This window comes from Rana temporaria, chromosome 4 (assembly GCF_905171775.1).
Source record: "Rana temporaria chromosome 4, aRanTem1.1, whole genome shotgun sequence".
Lineage (NCBI taxonomy): Eukaryota > Metazoa > Chordata > Amphibia > Anura > Ranidae > Rana > Rana temporaria.
This window is the reverse complement of record NC_053492.1, coordinates 338176891-338203093: the sequence shown is the minus strand read 5'-3', so window position 1 is coordinate 338203093 and position 26203 is coordinate 338176891. Positions and strand designations below refer to the sequence as shown.

Below are 26203 nucleotides of genomic sequence, written 5' to 3'. Positions count from 1 at the left end.
CGAAAAAACGGCCGTTTTAAAAAATAAAAAAAGCATTGATACATGTTCCCTGGGACAGGACTGAGGTCCCCAAACACTTTTTAGGACAAAACTAGCAGATTAGCCTTTAAAATGAACACTTTTGATTTCTCCCATAGACTTCTATAGGGAGTTCGGCGCGGCTTAACATATTAGTTTCAATGCGCCGGCTGCTACGCTGGTTCATGCGCCCAATTAAGCCTCCACCCGGAGTACTAATTAACGCATGAACCAGCGCAGCGCACAGAGCATAGTAAATCAGGCCCATAGATCAGTGATTCCAAGGAATTAGTAGAGCATCCGATCCAGAGGCTAGAGGATCTCTCGTCCTGGATACAAAAGTTGTCCAACTTCCTGTTGAACCTGGAAGCTACTGTACCTGTTGCCGAGAATGTGTTTCCAGCACGACAGCATCACGCTGATTCTTGGCGACAGGGTGCCAACATCTCGCACTCTCTGGAATAGACAAAGCACATTCCAGCGAGCGCGTCATAGAAGCGACGGGAGATCCGACTTGGATTCCCGCCAATTCTAGCTGCGGCGTTTGGTATGCATCCTGAGAAGGAACTCCACCCCAGGAGCATACCAGGCCCTTAGGTCTGGTATGGGTTGTAAGGAGACCCCCCTACGCTGAAAAACAGACGTGGGGGGTCCCCCCACAATCCATACCAGACCCGTATCCAAAGCACGCTGCCCGGCCGGTCAGGAATGGGGACGAGCGAGTGCCCTCCCTCCTGAGCCGCACCAGGCCGCATGCCCTCAACATGGGGGGGTTGGGTGCTCTGGGGCAGGGGGGCGCACTGCGGCCCCCCCACCCCAGAGCACCCTGTCCCCATGTTGATAAGGACAGGGCCTCTTCCCGACAACCCTGGCCGTTGGTTGTCGGGGTCTGCGGGCGGGGGGCTTATCGGAATCTGGGAGCCCCCTTAAATAAGGGGGCCCCCAGATACCGGCCACCCACCCTAAGTGAATAAATATGGGGTACATCGTACCCCTACCCATTCACCTGGAGGCAAAGTGTAAAAGTAAATAAACACACGACACAGGGTTTTTAAAATCATTTATTAGTTTGCTCGGGAGGCCCCCCCTGTCTTCTTTAGTTCTTTTAGCAGGAGGGGCTTCTTCTTCACTTCGCTCTCCGGGGGGGTCTTCTCCGCTCTCGGGGGTCTTCTCCGCTCTCCGGGGGGTCTTCTTCTATCTTCTCCGCTCCCCGGTTCTTCTCCCGCTCGCTGTCCGGTGCCTTCTCCTTCAGGGCTGGCCGCCGCTATCTTTGTGTGTTAGCTCAATTACTAGCGGTGGCCAGCCCGACTCTTTTGTTGTGTCAACATCGGAAGAAGGGAGAAGAAGACGTAACAGAAGAGCCAGGCTGGCCACCGCTAGTAATTGAGCTAACAATTACTAGGAGAAGGCACCGTACAGCGAGCGGGAGAAGAACCGGGGAGCGGAGAGCATAGAAGAAGACCCCCGGAGAGCGGAGAAGACCCCCCTGAGAGGGGAAGAGAACCAGACGGCGGTGAAGAAGAAGCCCCCCCTGCTAAAAGAGCTAAAGAAGACAGGGGGGCCCCCGGAGCAGACTAATAAATTATTTTAAAAACCCTGTGTCGTGTGTTTATTTACTTTTACACTTTGCCTCCAGGTGAATGGGTAGGGGTACGATGTACCCCATATTCATTCACTTAGGGTGGGGGGCCGGTATCTGGGGGCCCCCTTATTTAAGGGGGCTCCCAGATTCCGATAAGCCCCCCGCCCGCAGACCCCGACAACCAACGGCCAGGGTTGTCGGGAAGAGGCCCTGTCCTTATCAACATGGGGACAGGGTGCTCTGGGGTGGGGGGGCCGCAGTGCGCCCCCCTGCCCCAGAGCACCCAACCCCCCACAGGGCATGCGGCCGGGTACGGCTCAGGAGGGGGGGCGCTCGCTCGTCCCCACCCCCATTCCTGACCGGCCAGGCAGCGTACTTTGGATACGGGTCTGGTATGGATTGTGGGGGGACCCCCCACGTCGGTTTTTCTGCGTAGGGGGGGTCTCCTTACAACCCATACCAGACCTAAGGGCCTGGTATGCTCCTGGGGGGGGAACCCGTTTTTTTATTTAAAATTTGGCGTGGAGTTCCTTCTCAGGATGCATACCAAACGCTGCAGCTAGAATTGGCGGGAATCCAAGTCGGATCTCCCGTCGCTTCTATGATGGCTTTGTCTCCATCACGGCAAGCCAGCTCGGCGCTGGCTCCCGCGATGGGGCTCGTAGGTGGTCAATCTCGCTGAGAAAGGGAGCGAGATTGACACAATATCGCGGTCACCCACTGTAGCAGGTCTACATCTGGGGTCCCCCATCTCAGGCATATGAAAAATATGAAAAATCTCAGGGTGGAGAGAGACGACTCTCCTGGTGACAGTTACTGGTGACTCAGATAGTTCGCTTGCCAGTTTTCTACCTCTAGAATGAAGATTGCAGAGAGACAAGGAACATGAACTTCTGCCCATGCAAGAATCCGATTCACCTCCTTCCGAGTGCCCTGACTGCGGGTGCCTCCTTGGTGATTGATGTAAGTTACTGCAGTAGCATTGAACTGGGTGGCCCTGTAACCTGTGTGTCCAGGTTCTGAGGGCTAAGTATACTGCCCAAATTTCCAGTATGTTGATGGGCAGGCTCTTTTCGATTCTGGCCCTAGTTCCCTGGGCTGAAGCTTCTTCTAAAACTGCTCCCCAGCCCATTAGGCTGGCATCCGTAGACACCACCTTCCAGGTGACTGGGAGAGAGGATCTTCCTTTCCGCGAGTTCTTGGTTTTTAATCACCAACTGAAGCTTTGGCGCACCTGTGAAGACAGGCACATGGGTAAATCCAGAGCTTGGATCTTCCTGTTTCAGGCAGCTAAAATACTGCCTTGAAGTAGTCTCGAATGAAAATGAGCGTAAGGGACAGCCTCGAAGGAGGCCACCATCTTCTCCAATAGCCTCATGCAAAGGCGAATAGATGGTCTTTTCTTTGCATTTGTGGATCAGGTTCTTCAGCGATTTGATCTTTGGCTCTCGTAGGAATACCTGGCATCGGGCTGTGTCTATGATCATGCCCAAATACTCTACCCTTCTTTGGACTTGTAGAGAGGATTTTTGTAAGTTTACAATCCATCCTAAATGCTCCAAGTATTTTATAGTGGTGAGCACAGCGTGATCTAATCCTGCCTCTGACTGATGTATCACAAGCAGATCGTCTAGATAGGCGGTTATCACTATGCCCGTGCCCTCAGATTTGCCAACAGAGGGCCTAGCACCTTTGTAAATACCCGGGGCGCGGTAGCCACACCAAAGGGCAGAGCCATAAACTGGAAGTAGCGATGTTCTAACGCAAACCTTAAGAACTTTTGGTGAGAGGGATGGTCAGGCACATGTAAATATGCATCTTTGATGTCCATCGATGCCATGAATTCTCCGCCTTGTAGGGTGGTGACCACTGATCGAATAGTTTCCTTTCGGAAATGGCGAATGTTTAGAAATTGATTTAGAGATCTTAGATCCAGGATGGGTCTGACATCTCCGTTTGGTTTTGGGGTACTTCTGTGATCACCCCTTGAGACAGCAAGTGATCCAATCCTTTGAAGAAGGACGCTCTTTTTAGCGGATCCTTGGAGAGCCTTAAGCTTCGTAACTAAGATGGGATGTCTCAAAATTCCAGCTTGTACCCTAGGGATACTGTGGATACTACCCATTTGTCCTGAATTTCTGTCTGCCATGCCGCTGAAAACTGACGGAGCCGTCCCCCCACTCGGCTGAGCAGGGGCGCCTCATTATAAAGAGGCTTTAGGGTTTTGCTTGTAAGCTTTTGAACCCCACGGCTTCTTGTTATTTTGGGCCTGGTCTTCTTTAGCCTTTGTGGCTGGCTGAAAATGCCATCACCACTGGCTGGAGGTAGATTTACCAGGAGCCAGGGAGAGAGAATGTTTAAACAAGGTCGCTTGTTTTTCTTTTTATTTGATAATAGAGTGGTCTTCCCACTCTATATCTTTTGGGTATATTTTTCCAAATCTTCCCCAAAGAGGCATTCGCCATGGAAGGAGAAACTGGCAAAAAGTGTTTTGCAAGGTGCCTCTGCTGACCAATGCTTTAGCCAAAGAATTCTGTGCATATGCACCAGCTGGAGTGTGAGACGAGATGCTTGCTGAATCGAATCTCTCATAGCATCTACTGTAAAACATAAGGCTTTAGGCAAATTCTCCCACAATTTGACTTGTTCCGGAGGCAGCTCCTTCAGCCCCTGTCTTACCTGGTCCTTAAGAACCTGACACATGCCTACTGCTGCTACAGCAGGTCGGGTTACTGAACCCGCCAGAAGGAAGGAAGATTTTAGTAAAGATTCCAATTTATTTTCCGAAGGATCTTTAAAACACCTGTACGTTATCCACTGGACAAGTCAGGTTCTTATTTATACAAGAAATGGCTGCATCTACCGAAGGCAGACTCCACTTCTTGGAAAACTCTTCCTCCAGAGGATAAAGAATGTCAAACTTCCTAGGAGGTGAGAAACGCTTATCTGGTCTGCGTAGATTAACTTCTTTAATAACGGATGAACCGGAAAAGAGCATGCAACCTGCAGGGATTTTAATGAACCCAGGGAGGAGACAGGTAATTCAGTTAACTCCGAAGAGGGCAACCTGAATGCAGTACGCACTGTTTCAGCATAACACTGTACCTGTGACCTTAGCATCTGGGAAGCAGAGAAGGGTTCCTCTGATATCCCTGATCCATCCGACTCCTCATCCCTGTCCTCTGTAGGTGTTACCTCGTCCTTCTCCTCCTCAGATTTTTCTGAAAGGGGATCTAAAACCACCAAAGGAGATCTGCTTTGCTTTTCGTCCTTTGCGAGGACTTTGCAATTAGAGTAGCGATCTTCTCTTCTAATTTTTCCAGGGCTGCAGTAAAAGTGTCCTCAGTGACATATGCAGGCCCAGGTGCTACTTGATAGAACAATCTTTGTTCTATGGGTTCAAGTGGCCGCTTGTAGGTCTTTGGTGGGCTTCTCTGAGTATCTGTTTAATTCTGTCAGTCAAAGTCACCGCTGTTATCTGCCCTTGACATGCGCATTGAGACTTCAAAAGACACCAGTGAGACAGTTTGATGCTTAGAAATCTGATTGTATTATTCGGGGGTTACAGCATATATACAAAATACATTCTATGAGGAGGATCATGGTGCCATTTCTGTAGGCCAATCAGTATACAGATGAACAAGACACTCCCTTAAAACTATAATGATTAATGATGCGTAACTTTCACCTAGATACATGTTTGTTGATTCTGCTTATTTATTCAAAGTGGGCTGTTTAAAAATGTCACGCTACCCCTGAAAATTCCTTATCAAAAAGTAAATAGACAAGTATGTCATCAGTATGAAAGTCACTTCTAAATATTTTTCCCTCTAAACAGATTTTCTCTATAATTTCTAAAATGAATGCTGTATGATCAAAATGGAGTAGGTATTGTCAATTATAATCCAACACTACTGGAGAAATTGTTACTCCTGATAGTGGCAATGGCTCCTCCTGTATAGGTACGTAAAAATTTACAGGGGAGGAAGGTACCGAGCAGGCACGGCTAGAGCCCCGTCTCAGGTGGCGGTGCTTTCTTGTCTTTCTTAGTCCCTGAATTCCTTCTAAGGGAAGACATATTACTAAGCAACAGACTGAGGTAACAACAATGCATATACTAATGTGCTCAGTTTAGCAATTTACATAAAGTATGCAACTTAAACACACAGTTTCATGCAATGGAGTCATGGAGTAGGTGTCTCTCTTGGGAGTGCCCCACCACATAGAGCTTACGTGCCCCCTGAATGCTGCCGTGTCCCAAAGAAAGAGCTGTCGGCCTCAGAGTCTCCTTTATGGCTCCTGTATTGAGCGCCATGCTTTAAACTAGAGTGTGCGCGCACGCTCGTGATCCCCCACCTTCTCCTCCGATAAAGCGTGTGACCTAGGGCAAATGGCGGTTGTCCTGGGCAAGGGGGAGCCTTCTCCTACTTGATATGGCATTCTTGCCAAGCGTCTGGAGGAGAGAAGCGGTGGCCGTTCTATGCAGAGCTCTGCAGCGGAGGAAGTGTGCTCGTCCTGTTGGATCTGACACTGTATAGAGCGTGGTGAGTAAAACACAGCTCTTTACTCCCTCTTGTGGTGAGAAAAGAGAAGACACCTTTACGCAAAATTGGAAAAAAGGTCCTTAAGATTGTTTTTAGGATTCCTTTTCCTCTTACCTTTATCCCCGCCGCAAGTTTTTCTGCTGACAAATTCAGACAGCACCAATCTTTACCCATCACGGCGGGTTTTGTGTGCCAACCTTCAGGGATATGGGTTCCTATTTAAAGACCTCTCCCCTGGGCCTTGTAAAAGACTCTTACCAGGACTTTTAGCGTATGTAGCGAAAGTGCTGGACCCTAGAGCCCAGTCCTCCGAAGAGAGACATTACAGGCGACACCTCGTGCATGAGGCCCAGATCCCATCCAGTTTCAGCGTAAATTATTTGGCGTCTTGGATGGATCCACAAGCATAGCTCTTTTTTACCCCCAGAGGGTCTCTTTGGCAGAGCTTTCCTTAGCACATCCTCCACGCGTCCAACACCTTAGACACTGGTGAAAAAACTGAGGTACTTCCCTGATGGGAGGGGTTATATGGAGGGGAACTGTCTTCAATTGGTTGTGTCAGTGTACAATCACCACTGGTGACCCTTAACCCATTATGTAATGAACGGCTCTGTGTCACGTGGTGTACGATAAAGAAAATTACTTTAGCAACACTAAGCCTGATTTAATAGCAGTAATAGAGGAAATATCCTGACCCCTAGTGTAGACCTTGAATGCATCCCAAGAGACAGCAGGAGAGGACGACCCCCCATTGATATCCTAATATTCTGTTAAATGAGGTAGTATGCTTTCTGTCAATTCAGGATGACACCCCCAATGAGGGGCTAAAAGCCATAAGGAAGCATTCCGTGAGGCAGGGGTAGAGAGGACCAATTTCAGGGGACTGTGGTCCAATAAGCCACTAGGCAGGTAGGAGGCTTCCAGAACATCAGCCAGTAGGCTGGAGTTCACAAAGGCGAGATCTATGCAGGAGGAGGTTTTGTGGGAAGCGGAAAAGCAGGAGTAAGATCTATAAGATCTCCTGTTAATCCCATAGCCTGCGCCCAAGCACAGAGGTCTCCAGAGAACTGGTTGGGAGTGACGGCCTGTCTAAATCTGGAGAACGGATGATTTTGAAGCCTCCCATAATCAGTAACTTAGCAGGGCAATAGGGGGTACTCCTCTCCAATATAGTATATAGCACCGCAAGAGAAAGAGAGGGGGGGGTGTACACATTTACAATTATGTATTTTTGACTCCAAAAGGTAAGTACCACTATCATATTTGCCTTGGGGATCAGTACAGATCAAGTCAACCACACATGGCAGGGTTTTGTCAATATATGGTATGCTTTTTGTACCCATGTTTTTTTTTTTTTAAATGGATGTAAACCCAATTTTTTTTTTTTGATGTCACAATGTAGAGAATAAGATTTCCTATCATCGAGTGACAGGGTTTTTACATATTTCGTGCACTAGCTTGGACACATGCACATTCCTGGATGTTTATCATAATATGGGGGGTGATCCACAGTTCATTGTGAGAGGTAATGTATGTCACTCGAAGCAAGGGGACGGAAAGGACTTTTTATTTAGACAGGTTTTTATCTCGAAGTCTGTTAATTTTCACGGAACAATAAAAGAGGATTGCTCAGAGCTGGATTTACTATGTGTGGCAAGACTGGGCACAGATGATAGGAAATCTCATTCTCTACATTGTGACATAAAAAAAAAAATTGTGTTTACATCCACTTTAATGCTAAAAGCTTGCTGTCCATAAGATAAGAAAAACACATATTTCCAATTTTCCCCAGGCGCAACTGCATATACCCTGCCCTCGTCAGTTCCTCCATAATGACAAACATAACATCTACTAGTGCCCCGTTATATGTAGCAGTATAAATTCTGGCCAAAATTTATGAAGTGCTGAATTTTATAACAAACAAAGAAAACTTTGTTTTTTTTTAAATACATTTTCAGGAAAAAACCCAGTGGTCATTAAATACCACAAAAAGAAAGTTCTATTTGTGTGAAAAAAGGACACAAATTTCATATGGGTACAGTGTTGCATGACTAAGTAATTGTCATTCAAAGTGTGAGAGCACTGAAAGTAAAAAATTGGTCTGGGCAGGAAGGGGGGTATAAGTGCCCACTAGGTAAGTGGTTAAAGGGGTTGTAAACGCTTGTATTTTTTCACTTTAATGCATTCTATGCATTAAGGTGAAAAAACTTCTGACACTGACCGACCTCTAGACCCCCCCCCCCCCACTCAACACACGTTTTACTTACCTGAGCCCTGTAATTCCCACAGCAGAGACATGCTCTTCCTCTCTGCCCGGGGTTCTCTGCTCTTGATTGGATAGATTGATAGCAGCGCAGCGATTGACTCCCGCTGCTGTCAATCAAATCCAGTGACGCAGGTGCCAGATTCTGCATCTATAGACACAAATGCTGGACTCAGGTGCATGCCCGCAAGGTAACCCCCCTCCCCCGGGAGAGTGCTTCTCCTAGAGGGTTATACGATGCGGGGAGGAGCTGATAGCGCTGCCAAGGAACCCCAGAAGAGGATGATCGGGCCACTCTGTGCAAAACGAACTGTACAGTGGAGGCAAGTATGACATGTTTTTTTTAAATAACAAAGTCTTACAATCACTTTAAGATTTTGCAGAGTCACCAGATTCACACTGATGTTCAACGCCTCCAACTTCTGCAGGATTATTTTGTAGGAGCACTGTAACTATGAAATCTCATGAAAAGGTTGGGCAAGGAAACTAGCAGTTGGGTTAGGAAGAACAGCAAGTAGTCTGCATATCCTGCCAGCTTATACTCTCCCAGATTAGTTGCAATTCTTCTAATTGGTGTTGCTCTAATCCGGCACATTTGTGGCTCAAGGGTTAAAATAAAGAGGAGTCTGATAGTGGTCCAGCGGATCATTAATTTTGATATTTACTGAGGGGTCGGAATATATGGCATAATAGGAACTTTTGTCCAAAGCCTATATACTGCCTTTACAAAGGGACCAGTCTACCCGGTTAAAGGGGTTGTAAAGGATTTTTTTTTTCATAATAAGCATCCTTTACCTGCAGACATTTCTCTTTTCACTTCCTCATTGTTCGTTTTTGCTCAGAAGTTGCTCTATTTCTTCTCTGTTCTGTTCACTTCCTGCTTGTCTGATTTTTACTCACCACCGTGAAAGGGAGGCTTTACTGCGGTGGTCAGTGACGTGCTCGCCCCCTCCTGGGAACTACATCTGTGCGGCAGGACGTGGGCGTGCCGCAATGCATACTGTGAAATGTAGTTCTTACATGAACGAGCACCGCAAATCAGGAAGTGAATGAAAGAACAGAAACTAGAACGCCGGAGGTGATATAGATGAAGGAATTTAATAGGTATTTACTAGTTTTTTTAACAGAATCATTACACTATTCTGTCTGTCTACCTTGCAGACATTAATTTTAGGCAATTTTTTTTTCCATTAAAGGCTTTTTCAGCTTCTGTTGCTAGAAAAAGTGATCCCCTTACAGTATGCCCAAGGTAGGACATTTAAGGCCTGGGCAGTACTGTGCATATCTCTGTGAGACAAAGCCTGATTGGTCCCAATGGATCATTGTATGTATAAAAGGGAGTCTAGTGGCTAATATTCTAGTGGAAAGTTTTAGATCTACGTTGAGTAAAGAAATAGGCTTAAAATTAGCACATTGTGCATGGTCTTTTCCGTCGTTTGGCACCCCGGAGGATGTTAGCCAGAACAGCGCTCTCTCACAAATATCATTAAAGCCTTTTACAAAAGGGGGGGCTAGGGCGTGGGCAAAGGCCTTATAATATGCAAGAGAGAACGCTTGTCGTGACCCGGGACTTTGTAGAGTTGTCAACCATTCTTCTGTAGCGATTGCTGACTCCAAAGGATTACAGTGCTCTACTGATAGGTATTGGTTAATAATATTCAAATTTTCTAAGTGAGCTGAGGGCTGTAAGGGAGGGGAGGATTTGAAGGAATCCCTGGAAAAATGAGCACATTTTTTTTTTAATTGTTCACCCAGCCAAAAGCCTGCAGCAGAATTTTCCTGTGGATATTTTCTGACAACTGACCAGGAAATGAGTCCTTCAGAAGAAGGCCATCTAGCTAGCCCATAACTTGAATGCCCTGGGCTAGCAGAGGTACTGTGACCTTTGTGAACACTCTGTGAGCAGAGGATAGGCCGACAGGCAGTGCAAGTGATTTTCTGCCACTGCGAAGTGCAGAAAATGTTGATGAGGTGGGTGAACGCTAACATTTAGATAGGCATCTTGGATATCCAATAATACAAGGTATTCCCTTTGTTTTTAGAGAAGCATTTAATGACCCATGAGGCATTTTGGAGTTTGAAGGAACCTGTTCTGGGATTTTAGGTCCAAAATTGGGTAAATGTCCCTGTTAGGCTTCGATACCATGAACAGATTTGAGTTGAAACCTTCAAACCTGTCTTGTAGAGGTACTTGCACAACGACTCCCTGAGACAAGAGATGTTTCAGGGCCTTTTGCAAATCTAACTGTACTCAGTGTTTGGTTAATTTGGTAAAAAAAAAAAAAGACAAAGCAGTGCTTGTTTAGGACCGAGATAGCAGGATCAACTTTGAAAACTCTTTTCAGCAAAAATTTTGAGGGAAGTGAAAATTCTTTCAGGAGTGACCCAATGGTCATCGACTGCACAATCTGTTCATGAACAGGTAATGTTTTGTATGATTTTTTAGATCCATTTGTACCCAAAATGTTAAAATGTTTGCACTGTAAAGTGAATACATATCCCAACATAGCCCGATTTTTACAGTAACAGTCAGATACAGGGTGACCCTGCCTTACCTGTCCACAATGCTTAAATGTATCCAGGATTTGCCAATATCAGTGGGCATACCCGGAAGGGTTTTCAGGGACTGGTTTCCATAGCGATGGACTATGGCCCTGCACCTGTATAGTACCCTTTGGCTGACTCAATGCATTGCACCAAGTGCGCCCATGCAGGATTCAGTGCCTGCAGCAACATTACAGGTCTTCACCACAGTATGGGACCTGGGTGATACATTGCTCCAGTGTAGCCATTAGAAGACAGTGAAGTGCTGATTGAAGAATGGTACACATCTACAACCCATAGTGTATTAATAATTTATGTTACCTGTGTCCTGTATTGTACAAGCAAGATAAATCATTTCAATTGAAAACGCACACTTACCGGCAAGTCTTTCTTCTCCTTCCGTGTAGGCACGCTCAATGACTTGGAAATCCGATTATCAACTTGCAGAGAAAGTAGCACATTTTCCCGATCCCCATGGACTTGGATTGAGCCCACTCCATTACCTGTGGAAAAGCAGAAATTAGTAGACATTTTAGTGTGCAAGTTCAATGCAGATCCTGATATTACCAAAACAATAGAGCTCAGCAATATTCTATTTTTTTTTATTTATATAGTGCCAGTTTGCCCGACACTTTAAAAAAAGAAGGGAGGCAGTAAAGTCAATACAGGAGAGTGAGGCAGGTGCTGCTCCCTGAGAGCTTACAATCTAAAGGATACTTAACTGTAGAAGTATTGTATTGCAGGACCATCATTTAGATTAACCACTTAAAAAAACGAGACACTTTCGCGCCTTCCTGCCCAGGCCAATTTTCAGCTTTCAGCGTTGTCGCACTTGTATTTGATAGTATTTGATCACTGCTGGGGTTTTTATTTTTTGGGCAACAAATAAAAAAAGACCGAAAATTTTGAAAAAAATAGTTTTTCTATGTTTCTGTTATAACATTTTGTAAATAAGTAAGTCTTCTCCTTCACTGATGGGCACTGATAAGGTGGCACTGATGAGCACCAATATGCAGCACCGACAGGTGGCACTGGTATGCAGCACTGATGGGTACTTATGGGTGGAACTGATGGGCATCACTGATAAGGAGGCACTGGCAGGCATTAGTGATGGGCACTGACTGGCACCATTTGTCAGGAGACCAACCGATCTCCTCTACTCGCACCTGTCAAACTCGAGTAAGGAAAAGCCGATACGCCACACCACAGATCGCCGAGCTGCACGCCCCCCACGGACATGCACCGGCTGTTATCCTGAAAGACGTCATATGTACAGTTAGGATAACGGAACCCCCGCCCAGCTGTCATTCTACTATAGGACGGGCGGGTAGTGGTTAAAATTAAATAATTTTGTGCTGCCCATTTACAATTTTGGGTATATCATTATTCTGTAGTTTTGCAAGCGTACGTCATTGAGGCTAAATATCCAGTTCAGGTGTTTTTTTTTTTTTTTTTTTTTTTTAAACAGAAAAGTTTTTATTTGTCTCCAAAAGGAGAGACATAAAGACATACAAACACAAAAAAGAACAACAACAACAACAACAAAAAAACATAATGCAGCTATACAACACAGAAAAAACAAAGTCATATACAGAATCTCAAATATCTTAGTAGAAAACTTGGCACAGTTCACAATACAATCATACCGTTACACCGAATCAAAGAACACACCATTTCACTCATTAGGTTCGGGTGACATCACCTATCCATAAGTACCCATAGCTCGTGGCCTAAACTAGGAAGTGAGTGGAGTTTCAAGAAAACCAAACAGAAGATTCAGGAGGAGCAACGAAGAGGAGAAAAGGAAGGAGAAGGAAAAGGGAGAGGGGGGGGAGGGAAAAAGGGAAAGTAGAGGAGGGAATACGTAGGGGGAGGGGGAATGAGGGGACAAGAGGCAGCAGGAGCACCGCAGGGGCATTGTCTGGGCCTATAGGTCTCGGTTCTTGGTAAATGCACCCCAGATCTTCTCAAACTTCTTGGGACATTTACGGTTCATATATGTAAGCTTATACAGGGGTAGCATGGCGTCCAACAGGGCCCTCCATTGGAAGACTGTTGGAGGCTCGGGCTGCTTCCATTTAAGTAGGATGGCCTTTCTAGCATTGAAAGAGGCGTAAAATACAAACAGCCTTTTGTGTGTTAGATATGACATTATCACAAACATTATCACAAACCCCCAGAAGCAGTATAATTGGGTTCAGGTCTATATGCAAATTGCCCACTGAGTTAATAACGTCTACTGCCTCCTCCCAGAATTGTTGAATAATAGGACACGACCAGACAACGTGTAAAAAGGTACCCAGGTCAGTAGTACATTTGGGACATCTATCTGTTTGGGACAGGTATATTCTAGAGCAGTGATTCTCAACCTGGGGGTCGAATGATGATTTGCCAGGGGTCACCGGATCATGGGCTGTTCTTGAAGGCCGCACCGCTCTCCCTGGAGCCTGCGGCCGCCAACTCGTCCTCTTAGCAGCTGCCCATTCAGTTCATGGCATGGCTGGGGGCAGAGACTAGAGGTCAGCTGACAAGTGAGGAATGTGAAGTGGGAGGGGCTGGAGGAGACCCTATCTCCTGATTTTGGCATAAGTGTCACTGCTACAAGACACCACAAAGTCGGAGACACAGTGAGTAACGCTACCTGTGATTATAGTTGCTATTAAAAGTCGTCACTACAGTTCTCAGATCAGCAGATGACCTTGATCAAAAGCACCTAATCCACTTATCCCATTCCCACCAAGGAGTAAGAGAAGGAACAAAAATAGAGAATACATGGAAGGGAGAGGAAAAGAGGGGGAGGAACAAAGAAAAAGGTAGAGAAAGAATAAGAGAGAGAAAACAAGAAAGATGGCTAGAGTGAGGGATGGGGGGAAAAAAAGAAATTAGGATAGAGAGGGATAAAAGGGAAAGAAAGGAGAACAAAGATAAAGAGTGGTACATCCTAAAGTGTACAATAAGGGGTTTTAATGTTGTAGGAGTGGGTTAGGGGAGCAAATTACTTGGGTGCTGACAATCCACGCTACGAAAATAATTTTACTGTTATGGGTCCCCACAACTTGGGAAATTTTATGAAGGGGTCACGGCACTAGAAAGGTTGAGAACCACTGTTCTAGAGAGTCTCAAAGGCATAAAATACGCTCTGTGTATAAATTTGAGTGGGATGTACCTATCCCTTGCTGAGACCATCAGGGGAATATATTGCTGGATTCCTTCCTCCCAATCATCGGCAGCAAGGGCAGGGAGATCCTCCCTCCACTTGTCATACAGTTTGGTCCCTTCACCCGGCCCCCCACAAGACAACCTAAGATACAGAGAGGAGAGAACACGATCCACAACTCTGGAAGTCAGAAATGTCTCCACCCCGTGTGACCGCAGCTTGACTCCCTCAGGGAATTGGGCCTGTACCACATGTCGCAGTTGTAGGTAGCGGAAGAACATCTTCAAGGGCAGTTGAAAAGTGTTTTTCAGCATATCATAGGGAAGGATTCTACCCCCGGACATAACTTGGCGCAGTACCTTGATCTCATATCTAGCCCATAATGCCGGGTCAGGGACTGTCTACAGGTGAACCAGCCTGGGATTGCCCCATAGTGGTGTGTGCGAGGAGATAGTATTGGGACTGCCGAGTTTCGCTGAAAACTGTTCCCAAACTCTAACGGTTGTCCGCATAGGGGTCGTCACATCAGGATGTGTTTAGGTCCTCGGAACACCAAGTTGCTCAGTGCTGAGTAGGCTCCAAGTATAGCTGCCGCCAAGTTAACCGCTGGGTTAGACCGTGGCTGAGAAAACCACCAGGGGACAGTCACAACCACCGCTGCCCAATAATAAAATTTAAAGCAGGGGAGTGCCAAACCCCCCATTGAAAGAGGGAGCTGCAGGGTGGCCCGGGGCCACCCTGGGGGCCAGTCCTCCCTATACGGACGTGTTTACCGCCTGGTCCAGCTTCTTAAAAAAGGAGTTGGGGATGGGGACAGGAGTATTGCGAAACACATAAAGGAATTTAGGGAGGAATGTCATTTTAAGGAGATTGATCCTCCCCACAGGTGACAAGGGGAGAGATCTCCAGGCTTGAAACTTAGTGGATAATTGTTGATGGATCGGATACACAATGTCTGTCAGGTAGAGAGAGTGGTCCCTTTGGACCTCAATCCCTAGGTACCTAAATTTGGAAACCAAGGTTAGTGGAATCTGCGGGTCAAGGGGGGGGGGGGTGAGGTCTGGGATAGGGAAAACAGAATCGATCTGTTCCAGTTGATCCGAATACCTGAGAAGGATCCATAATGGTCAATGATCTCCAGGGCCTACGTCAAAGAGGCAGATGCTTCCGGAAGACACAACAATGCATCGTCTGCATAAAGTGAAAGCTTCTCAGTCAGCGGACCCACTGCTATCCCTCCAACAGCTGTGGATGCCCTAAGTAAGGGGTTCCATAGCTAGGGCAAATTGCCCCGGAAATAGTGGACACCCCTGTCTAGTACCTCTACCTAAAGTAAAGGAGGGGGAAAGCATGCCATTTGTGCGGACTCTCGCAGAGGGGGTTTATATACAGTAATTTAACCCAGAAGACGAACCTGGGGCCAAAATTGAAACACTCAAGGACCTGCCACAAAAATTCCCACTCCACAGAGTCGAAGGCCTTTTCGGCATCTAGGGAGGCCACGACACCCGGAGAATCCACCTTCCCCACTCAAGACACGTTTGTATACAGCCGGCGTAAATTGGTGTCAGTACCCTGCCCGGCATGAATCCAGTCTGGTCGCCATGTATTAGGGAAAGAATGACTGAGTTGAGTCTGGTTGAGAGGATCTTCGTGGTTATTTTAGCGTCTACATTTAGTAGCGAGATGGGACGATATGAAGCACAGGACGTAGGGTCTTTATTGGGTTTTGGTATAACCACAATAACCGCCTTGGCCATAGAGGGAGGAAGACAGCCCTCCTCCAACATAGTCAGAAGCAGTCAATGGAACTTGGGGGCAAGGAGCTCACTATTAGCTTTGTAGAATTTGGCTGGAAGTCCGTCAGGACCTGGAGTTTTGGCCGACTGAAGTGCGGCTATTGCTACCTGCACCTCCTTGATTGTGATTGGAGCAGCTAATATGGTGCGGGCCTCAGCTGAGAATTGTTGAAAATCTATTCGATCCAAGAAGTGGTGTAGGCTGTCTGTGGTAAAATCTGCTCTAGAAGTATAAAGATGCTCATAATACCTGGCAAATTGAGCATTGATACCCAGGGGGTCAGAGTGTAACTCCCCCTTGTCATCCCTAATACGGACAATGTGTGACGTGGAGGAGTGTTCCCGAGATAGCCATTCCAGCAACCTACCTGTCCTCTTCCCCTGCTCAAATATTCTTTGCGATTGAGAGAGCAGTTGTTTCTTAGTGGTCTCAACCCACAGCAGGGAAATTTCCCTGTGGAGGGACAGCATAGCTTTATAAGTCAAAGCATCCTTAGTACTCACATACCATTCCTCAAGCAGGAGGACCTTCCCTTCAGCCTGCTCCAGTGCAAGAGTCGTGTCCTTCCTAACCTATCCAATCGCAATTTTATATTGCCCCCTAGTGTACGCCTTAAAGGCATCCCATAGAACCGGTGAGGGAACCATGCCCTCATTATGTGACCAGTATTCTCCCAGCTCCACTTCAACCAAAGGGATCAACCGCTCATCAGTGACCCAAAACCCAGAGAGTCGCCACAATGCAGACCCAGCCGGCGAGTCTGTTTGCAGAATAAGTAGAAGGGGTGCATGATCTGATATGCCGCATGGCAGGATCTCCACCTCCTGAATTTGGGAGAGCAGGGAGTCAGTGGTATAGAGCAAATCAATTCTGGAGAAGGAGGCATATGTGGCCGAGTGACAGGTATACTGTTTCTTGTCCGGGTGCCTCATCCGCCAGACATCATTAAACCCATAATTTCCCACCAAATGGGACAGGGGGGAGTCCCCAAGGGGTCCCGCATTAAGTTGGTCCATAACCAGATTGGGGGTCATATTAAAGTCCCCTGCGAGAACCACCCCAGCCGACAGGTACTGCGCCATGAGCTGGGTGGGCTTCCTGAGCACATCAACTGTGGCTGGGGGGGGGATATAGATGCTGTAACGGAATGACACGGGACAAACAGAGACTTTGTAAGGATGAGGGGTACTCCTGTACCGGCGTCACCAAGGAGTCTTATGTCTAGGGTCACCTTATGTCCGATAGGGCCATAGGGTGACTGAGAAATTATATCCTAAATTACAGGACAAGGGACATCACTGATAGTTCATATTGCAGGATCTTGAGATATTGCAAGTTGTTGGTTAATTGTGACCCAACCAGTCAATAGTGACTCATTTCTATGATTAGCCCTGGCTAGTGACATGCTAATTGAGTCTGCTTCTGAAAGACCTCTCATTGTGTGATGCTGCTTTGTGTGAATTCTGTTAATGAAGGAATGTGCAGTGATTAGGTCATGATAATTATAGCCCGGCGCTGAGATGTCTAGAATGTTTAGCAATTAGCCATCTGAAGGTGTATTGAAGCCCCCCAGGGTGTGGGTGGAGAGTTTGATTGTTCATGTGCCTTGAAAACGGTATAAAAGCTGAGAGTGAACCATTAAAGTTGTCTTCATTTTGAAACCAGAGAACATGTAGCAAGTCTCGTTATTCTGGGAAATGGGATGCCTGCTGGTTTGTCTGTGTGTCAGATGAGCTGTCGTAGTTGATGGAAGGTCGTAAACGGTGATGACCGTTACAGATGCCAACAATCAAAAGTTCCAGTCTATCACACATTGCATGAAGAGCCACATATCTCCCCTCCAAGTCAAGGTGGAGATCCAAGAGGGTGAACTCAAGTGACTTGTGAACCAGGACGCTGACACCCCTAGAATAAGTGGAGTAGGTCGAGTGGTAGTAGGACCCCACCCAGGGCTTCCGGAGTGCCAGCGTTCTGCTCCCCAACAAATGGTTCTCCTGAAGTATGCAAATACGAGGGTTATATTTCTTCAAATAATTAAATACTAGGGACCTTTTAATCTTGGAATTCAGGCCTCGAACATTCCAAGACAAAATAGTCAACAAAGCCATAACAACACTGCAGCAGGCATTCTATGCACCCTTTCGACCACAAAGAACTGGGAAAAAGCTGCAGTGGGGAGAAGGGTGCGCAGCAGGTGTTCTGTGAAGGCCGTGGGGTCAGCTCCCTCAGGCAGCCCCACTATGCAGAGGTTATTCCTCCTATTCCGGTTCTCTGCATCTTCCGCGCGGGTTTCCAGGGTTTTGATTTTGGGTGTGCAGCGTGCGGAATGAGGCTGTGTGTGTTCCCGCACTGTGTCCTCTGTATCCGCCACGCGGCGCTCCAGCTCAGTGAGGCGGGAACGGAAGCTGTCCATGTCCCTGCGGATGAGACTGTTATTCAGCTGCACATGCTCAAATTTGCCCGTGAGAGTCGTCTGACAGGCATTGATAGCTTGCCTCAAAGTTGGACTGCTCCCTGTCTGCAGGATCGGAGTCAGTCTCCTCAGTTTGGGACGCCATATTGGTAGCGGGACGGGAGCTCTGCGAAGCAGGACTGGGGGTGACTTTGTAGGACTTTCAGGAACATCTGCCTGCAGGGAAACAGGGCCAAATGCCGGAGATTGAGCGGGAGCTCCATTACTGCACGTCTGCTCCGGTGGCCATCTTGGACATGCCCCCCCCAGTTCAGGTCTTTGGGCGTACTATGTACGTCCAAAGAGTGAACCTTTGATAACAAGCTGATGGCGTGCAGTGCCCCCCCCCCTTTACCGTGCTTTCAGGGCTGTCCTGTGCTTACTGATGCCTGGGAACAAAAGAACCAGCAAGGGGAAAGAAACTGCAGTGAGACCAAGGCAAATCCATGCCTCGATCTCACATGCAAACAATAAAACCTGAAGTGATGTCACTTCCGGTTTCATATGCATACTTTCCTGGCCAGTACAGCCAGGAGACAAATCTAACCAAGCAAAACTGTGCTTGGTTAGATGGTGTGAAGGGCAGGGGTAACATTAGGGTCTATTAGACCCCTAATGTCTCCAAAAAAGAGTAACCCGTCACCTGCTCAATGCTATCACATAGGGGTTTATTAACCCCTTGTGATAGCAATCATATTAAAAAAAAAAATTAAATAATAAAAATATAATAATAATAATGAAAAAAAAAAAAAATTGCTAAAACCCCTGCGCTAACACATGCTCAGGGTGCGTACATGTATGTAAACCACACATTTTACATATCACTGCGAACGTCAGAGTGAGAACAATAATTCTAGAACCTAGTTAGCTCTAAATTGAGGAGCTGTAATGGCTTTTAAAGCATCACCTCTAGTGATTTTTGGGCACCATAGCTTTTGGCATTATTGCGGGCACACACACTTTTAAAACATGGAATGTTAGGCATCTATTTACTCGATGCAACCTCATCTTTTATATTTGAACCAAAATTGGTATTTTTATGGCATGGCTTTGCACTATAGGTCATTTTATTATATTTTTGCCGAATAATTTGCGTTTAATAAAGTTGTGCATATATCACGTAAAACAAAAATTTGCAACAATCACTTTTTTATTCTACAGAGCCTCTGCTTTTAGAAAATATATAATGTTCTGGGGGTTTATGTAATTTTATTGCCAAAAAATTGGATTTTTACAGTAAAATATTTTCCACAATTTTGTGACAACAAAATGTATTTTATTGTTTTACATTTTATAATTACCGGTACCTAAAATACTTGTCTTATGGGGAGGCAATCGGGGAGGTGGTGGTCTAGGAGGTACATAAGAAGCTGGTCGTGCTGGGGTCTCTGAAATGGGACATCTCTTTATTGTTCCTTGGTTGTCATCTTCAGAAGCACTAGATTCTTGTGGTATAAATATAGATTTAGGCTGTGAAAACAAAATGAAAAAGTATTATAATAATGAAACACCATGGCAAAAAAAAGTAAAATATATAAAATAGATTACTGTTATTGGTGAGCTGTCACCTAGATAAAGTGGTGGTGTTAGTGCAGAGTGTCGATAGTTAAAAAAAAAAAAACTATTATGCCCTGTACACACGATCGGATATCTGATGGAATCTAATCCGATGGATTTTTTCGTCGGATATCCGATGAAGCTGACTTTCATCAGTCTTGCCTACACACCATCATTCATGAATCCGACTGTGTCCAACGCGGTGACGTAAAACACTACAACGTGCTGAGAAAAATTAAGTTCAATGCTCCTGAGCATGTGTCGACTTGATTCTGAGCATGCGTGGATTTTTCTGCGATGGAGTTCCACACAGACGATCGTTTTTTTTCTATCGGTTTTTTATCCATAGGAAAAATTTAAAACATGTTCTATTTTTTTTCACCGATGGAAAACAAACCGATGGGGCCCACACACGATCGGTTTGTCCGATGAAAATGGTCCATCGGTCCGTTTTCATCAGACAAACCGATCGTGTGTACAGGGCTTTAGATGGACATTCTAACAAGAGCAATATACAGGGATATGTTAATTATTATCGACTAACTCACATACACACCCACACTACACCAGGATTTTAGTATTGTACCACACAGGATGAACTGGTTGCTTTATTCAACCTTACCAATAATGTATGCAATTGGTACATCAGGTATTCTTAGAATATACTGATTGTTAAATATTGATAAATAAAAACCCATCGGTGTTAGTATATTCTTTAACCCAGCACAGCATCTAAGTGGTTAGCACATCTGCATAGCAACACTAGGGTCGCTGGTTCAAATTCCAACCACAACACTACCTGTCTGGAGTTGGCATGTTCTCCCTGTTCCTGCGAGGGTTTCCTCTGGGTACGCTGGTTTATTTTTACACACACCAAAGACATGCTGATAGGTTAATTGAATCCTGTCAAAATTGGCCCCGGTGTATGTATACGAGTTAGGGACCTTAGTTTGTAAGCTCCTTGAGGGTAGGGACTGATGTGAATGTGCAATATATATGTAAAGCGCTGCATATGTTGACTGTTATATTAGTACCTGTAATAAATAATAGGATTTTTAAATACAACTTACCTGTAAAATCCTTTTCTTGGGAATACACCACGGGACACAGAGCCTTAATTACTAAATGGGTTATGGACACTGGGCAACCCAAATAGAATTGAGTTCCTCCCCTATATAACCCCTCCCAAATGGAGAGTACCTCAGTTTTGTAGCAAAGCAATAAGTGTCCCACGTTTAACTCCGAAGAGGGGCGGGATCTCTGTGTCCCGTGATGTATTCCCAAGAAAAGGATTTTTACAGGTAAGCTGTATTAAAAAAAAACATATTTTCTTGCTCATACATCACAGGACACAGAGCCTTAATTACTTAATGGGATGTCCCATAGCAATGCTAAACTTGAGGGGAGGGAGACACAGATCAGAAAACAAGACTGCCAGAGGATTTATACTGCTGCCTGCAGTACACTACGCCCAAAGGCAGCATCCTCGTACCCTCTCACATCTACCTGGTAGAACTTAGTAAATGTATGGACAGAAGACCAAGTAGCAGCCTTACAGATCTGAGCCATGGAGGCCTGGGGATGCACTGCCCATGAAGCACCAACTGCTCTAGTCGAGTGCTCTTTCACCTGAAAAGGAGGAATCTTCTTTTCTAAACCATAGGCCTGAATAATGACTTGTCGAATCCAACATGCAATAGTAGATTTCGATCCTGCCTGGCCCTTCCTTGGGCCCTGTGGCAGAATAAATAGACAATCAGTCTTTTGTATCTGAGCCGTAGCTTGCAGATAAACTTTCACTGCTCTTACAACAGCTAGAGAGTGTAGACTTTCTTCTTACGCAGATCTGCAAAAAAAAAAAACGGTAAGAAAGTCGTGTGAGGACGCAGCACCACCCTGTCATCCCTGAACTAAGGCCCGGACCAGGGAATGAGAGGCAAGCGGTTTTTGAAAGAATACGGACAAGGCCGGGATTTGGCCCTTGATAGTGCTCAAGGCCAACTTCATATTTAAGCCCAACTGAAGAAAGGCAAGAATCCTATGATGCCACCTTCTGGGTTCTCACCAGGAAACATATGCCTTCCAGATTCTGTAGTAGACGAGCCTGGAGGCCTGCTTCCTAGCATTAACCAGAGTGGATAGGACTGGACCTGAGAGCCCACGTTTTCTCAGAATGTGGGTCTCAACAGCCAAACCGTCAAATTTAGACTTTGTAAGGCAGGATGGAATATTGGACCCTGCGATAGTAGGTCCGAGCGTAGTGGGAGAACCCAAGGTCTTCCCACTGCCATCCTTACGATTTCTGCGTACCAGGGTCCCCTGAGCCAAGCCGGGGTGAAGGAATCAAGGGGGAAGCAGAACTGGAGGGAACACATAAATCAGAGAAAAGCAATCCCACGAGATTGTCAGGGCCTCTGACCCTTGAGCACAGGGATCTCTTGTTCTTGACACAAAGTTGTCCAGCTTTGTGTTGAACCTGGAAGCCAACAGGTCCACATCTGGGGTACCCCATTTCTGGCATAAGATTTGAAATATGTCGGGCAATTCTCCTGGACTCAGCCACTGGCGGCTTAAAAAATCCACCTGCCAACTTCCTACCCCTGGAATGAAGACCGCAGATAGGCGAGGAATATGCCTTTCTGCCCAGGCCAGGATGTTTTTCACCTCTCTTTGTGCATCCAGACTTCTGGTGCAACCTTGGTGATTTATATAGGCCACGGCTGTAGCATTGTCGGACTGAATCCGAACAGGCCAACCCTGCAGTCTGTAAGACCAGTCTCTGAGGGCCAGATGAATTGCCGATTCTTCAAAATGTTGATGGGGAGGAGCTTTTCTACTCCGGACCACTTCCCCTGGGCAGATGCCTCTTCCAGAACTGCCCCCCCGGCCAAGAAGGCTGGCGTCTGTGGTTACCAATTTCCAGGTAACCGGAGTGAAGGAATTTCCTTTTTACAGATTTTGGGGAAGCAACCACCAATTGTGGCTCTGGCAAACCTTTGGAGATAAGATCATAGGAAGGTCCAGGGCCTGAACATATTTGTTCCAAGCAGACAGAATTCTGCCCTGTAACGGCCTTGAGTGAAACTGGGCGTAAGGGACATGAGGCTTCCATCTTTCCCAATAATCTCATGCATAGACGGATGAAAGGCCTTTTCTTTGCCTTTATCACTCGGACCAAGTCTCCTATGGCTTTTGCCTTTGGCTTGTGAAGTAAAACCTTGCTTTGGGATGTGTCTATAATCATGCCCAAATACTCCAGCCTTCTTTGAGGCTGCAAGGAGGATCTTTCCAGATTGAGGACCCCCTAAGTACTCTAAATATTCCACTGTGCTGTGCACATTGTGGCCCAAGCGTGCAGCGGACTGATCTATGATCAATAGATCATCCAGATAGGCTGTTACTGCTATGCCCCGTGCCCTTAGCCTTGCCAGGGCTGGGGACAGTATTTTTGTGAACACTCGAGGTGCCGTAGCCAGCCCGAAAGAAAGAGCCACAAACTGAAAGGCCCATTCACAGATCAGCAGGAAAAGGATGAAACAAACACAACAGGGAAAGGAAACACCTCTTTACAACTGCAGAGAGATAAATTGTAGCAAGAGTGATTCCACACCAGGATCCCATCACAGCTGACATCCATCCAGAGTTTTGAGGAAACAAGCAGAGATCCAGGATTTCTTATGCTGTCTTTCACCTAATATGTGGTGAGTACATTACCTAGAGGGGGAAGATATCAGTGTGAAGCATACAGTCCTGTAGTGCTTTGAGAAGTTTTTCATCTACAATTCCTGCTTTGGCAGCAATATGTGAATGGACACTTCATCACACATACAGCTTTTTGACCGAGCTATCTATATAAAGAGACTGATAGGAGCTGCCAAACAAATGTTTTGACTCTGAGAGCTCTTTTATCATCTCATTTAAGGTTATGAGATTCCTTTGAACTCATAAGTCACGCTAGTGACTTAAAAGCGCTGTTAATGTTTTATTAAGTTTTTTCCTCTGATAACACATATTTTTTAATGAAAGTGGCACTGATTCACAGCAAACCTTAGAAATCTTTGGTGAGCGGGGAATATTGGCACATGTAGATATGCATCTCTGATGCCTATTGATGCCAGGAATTTCTCCTCCCTGAAGGGTGGAAACAAGTGAATGGACAGACACCAATGCGAAAGGAGCGAATGTTCAGAAACTGATTCAGGCTTTTCAGATCTAGGATAGGTCCGACAACCCCATTGAAAAGGTTTGAGTAGAACCCTGATCCCTGATCCTCTCAGGCTCACTCCATGATTAACCCTTGGGACAACAGGCATTCCAAGGCCAATAACAAAAGCCTTCTTTCTTCTGGATCTTTGGCAATTCTTGATCTCAGAAAACGGGGTGGTGGAAGCTCTCTGAATTCCAGCTTGTAGCCTGAGGACACTGTGGAGATGACTCACTTGTCCTGAACTTCGTCCCGCCAGGCGTTTGCAAATTGCAGCAGCCTTCCCCCCCACTCGGCCGAGCGGGGGCATCCCTTCATAGGGAGGTCTTGGGGTTCTGCTTAGATTTTGAAACCAAAGTTCTTTTCTGCCCTTGGCTCTGGGCGTTTCCCCTAGTGTTACACTGGGGAGGTCGTCGCCACTGCCTGGAAACTGAGGCTCCAGGGGCTGGGGAAAGAGAACGCTTAAATGAAGGACGTTTACTCTTCTTTTTTAACCGGCAACAGAGTAGATTTGAATCCGGTAATGTTTTGGATGTATTTATCCAAGTCATCCCCAAACAGGCATCCCCCCCTCAAAAGGGGAACACCGCCAAGTATCTTTTGAAAGAAACCTCGGCCTCATATTGTTTTAACCAAAGGGACCTGCGCATGTGTACCTGCAGGAGATTCAAGCGGGATGCTTGCTGAACAGAGTCCATAATCGCATCAATCGCAAAACACAAGGCCTTAGGAAGGTCCTCATAAACCTCAATCTCCTCTGTAGGGAGGAGGTTAATCATCTGCTTCATTTGTTCCTTGAGGAACTGACATACCAATTGCTGCAACTGCAGGTTGCACTACAGCACCAGCCATAGAGGAGCAGGTTTTCAATAGGGATTCCAGCTTTTTATCAGTTGGATCCTTAAAGCCCTGAGCATTGTCTATAGGACAGGTCAGGCTTTTGTTTGCACAAGAAATAGCTGCATTATAGCAGGTACCCCCCATTTCTTAGTGAAACCTTCCTCCATAGGATAAAGGAAAACTGCTTAGGAGGAGCAACAGTTTATCTGGGTGAACCCAGTCATCATACATCAGTTTATCCAGCAAGAGATGAACTGAAAAGGAGCATACAGCCTGTGGGGATTTCCGAGATCCCAAAGAGAACACAGAGGACATAAAAGCTTCAACAGGAGGCAATTTGTAAGTGGCACGCACCATCTCTGCATAAATATTGCACCTGCATCTTTAGCGAGAGGTAGCAGAAGTTCTCAGACTGCAATTAATCCTCATCTCCAGAGAGGGATTTTTAACCCTCAGAATGCTCATCTGATGAGAGAGCCAGAGCAGATGAAGGGGATCTACCCATTTTTCTGCTATCTTTTAAGGAGGTTGCGATTATAGTAGCAATCCTTCCTTCTAAGCCATCCAAAGCAACTTTAAAAGCGTCCTCAGTGACGTATACGGGAGCTGCCATAAGAGAAGCTGCAGAACCAGACAGGGGTTCATCCTGTGAGGCTGCTCTCAGACTGACAGAGGGGCATGGTAAACTGCAGGCAAGCTCATAATCCTTAGCCATAAGCAGGGATTTTCTGATGCCTCTTTTACTAGCCCTTGTACCTCTTCTCAGGGACATAGTCCTTACTGTAAAGCAAAGGTACTATCCACAAAATAAAATGCAATCACTGTTGTGATATAGTCTTACAATACACATATATCAGCTCACTGCACAACCTGATGCCAAGTAGGAGTATTAGGTTTGCCTGGTTCAATCCACAGGGATGCTTACAGCCCACAGCTCTGTGTCCATGCCACTTCCAGAAGGCTTCTGGCGTGCTGGGCTTTAAAAAAGCCTCTTGGCGCCTGCACACAGGTGCGCCGTGTCTGCGCACGGGCACTAGCAACCACGGCCCTCCTCCTCTCCCCATTAGACAGCAGAAAGCACACTCCTGACGTGCATGCCGACTGTCATTGTGGCACCCAGAGCGAAAAGGAGAAGGGTGGGAGAGATCATTGGGGGACCCCTGTATGCGTTTGTGGCAGAGTCTGCAGTGGAGGAGGTGAGTGGCGTTTTAATTGACCGACTTCACTAAGCTTGTCCTGGAT

At 46.2% G+C, this 26203-nt stretch overlaps 1 protein-coding gene across 2 annotated transcripts in view; it reads right to left on the bottom strand.

The window, feature by feature from the left end:
- MAP4K3 (mitogen-activated protein kinase kinase kinase kinase 3) overlaps positions 1 to 26203 on the bottom strand; it is an 831592-nt gene that overhangs the window by 235221 nt on the left and 570168 nt on the right. For both annotated transcript variants that reach the window (XM_040350750.1, XM_040350751.1), the window contains 2 exons: positions 19668 to 19830; positions 11330 to 11454 (listed from right to left, as the gene is read on the bottom strand). In XM_040350750.1, coding sequence (XP_040206684.1) covers positions 11330 to 11454; positions 19668 to 19830 — 288 coding nt within the window. The remainder of the gene's footprint in view (positions 1 to 11329; positions 11455 to 19667; positions 19831 to 26203) is intronic.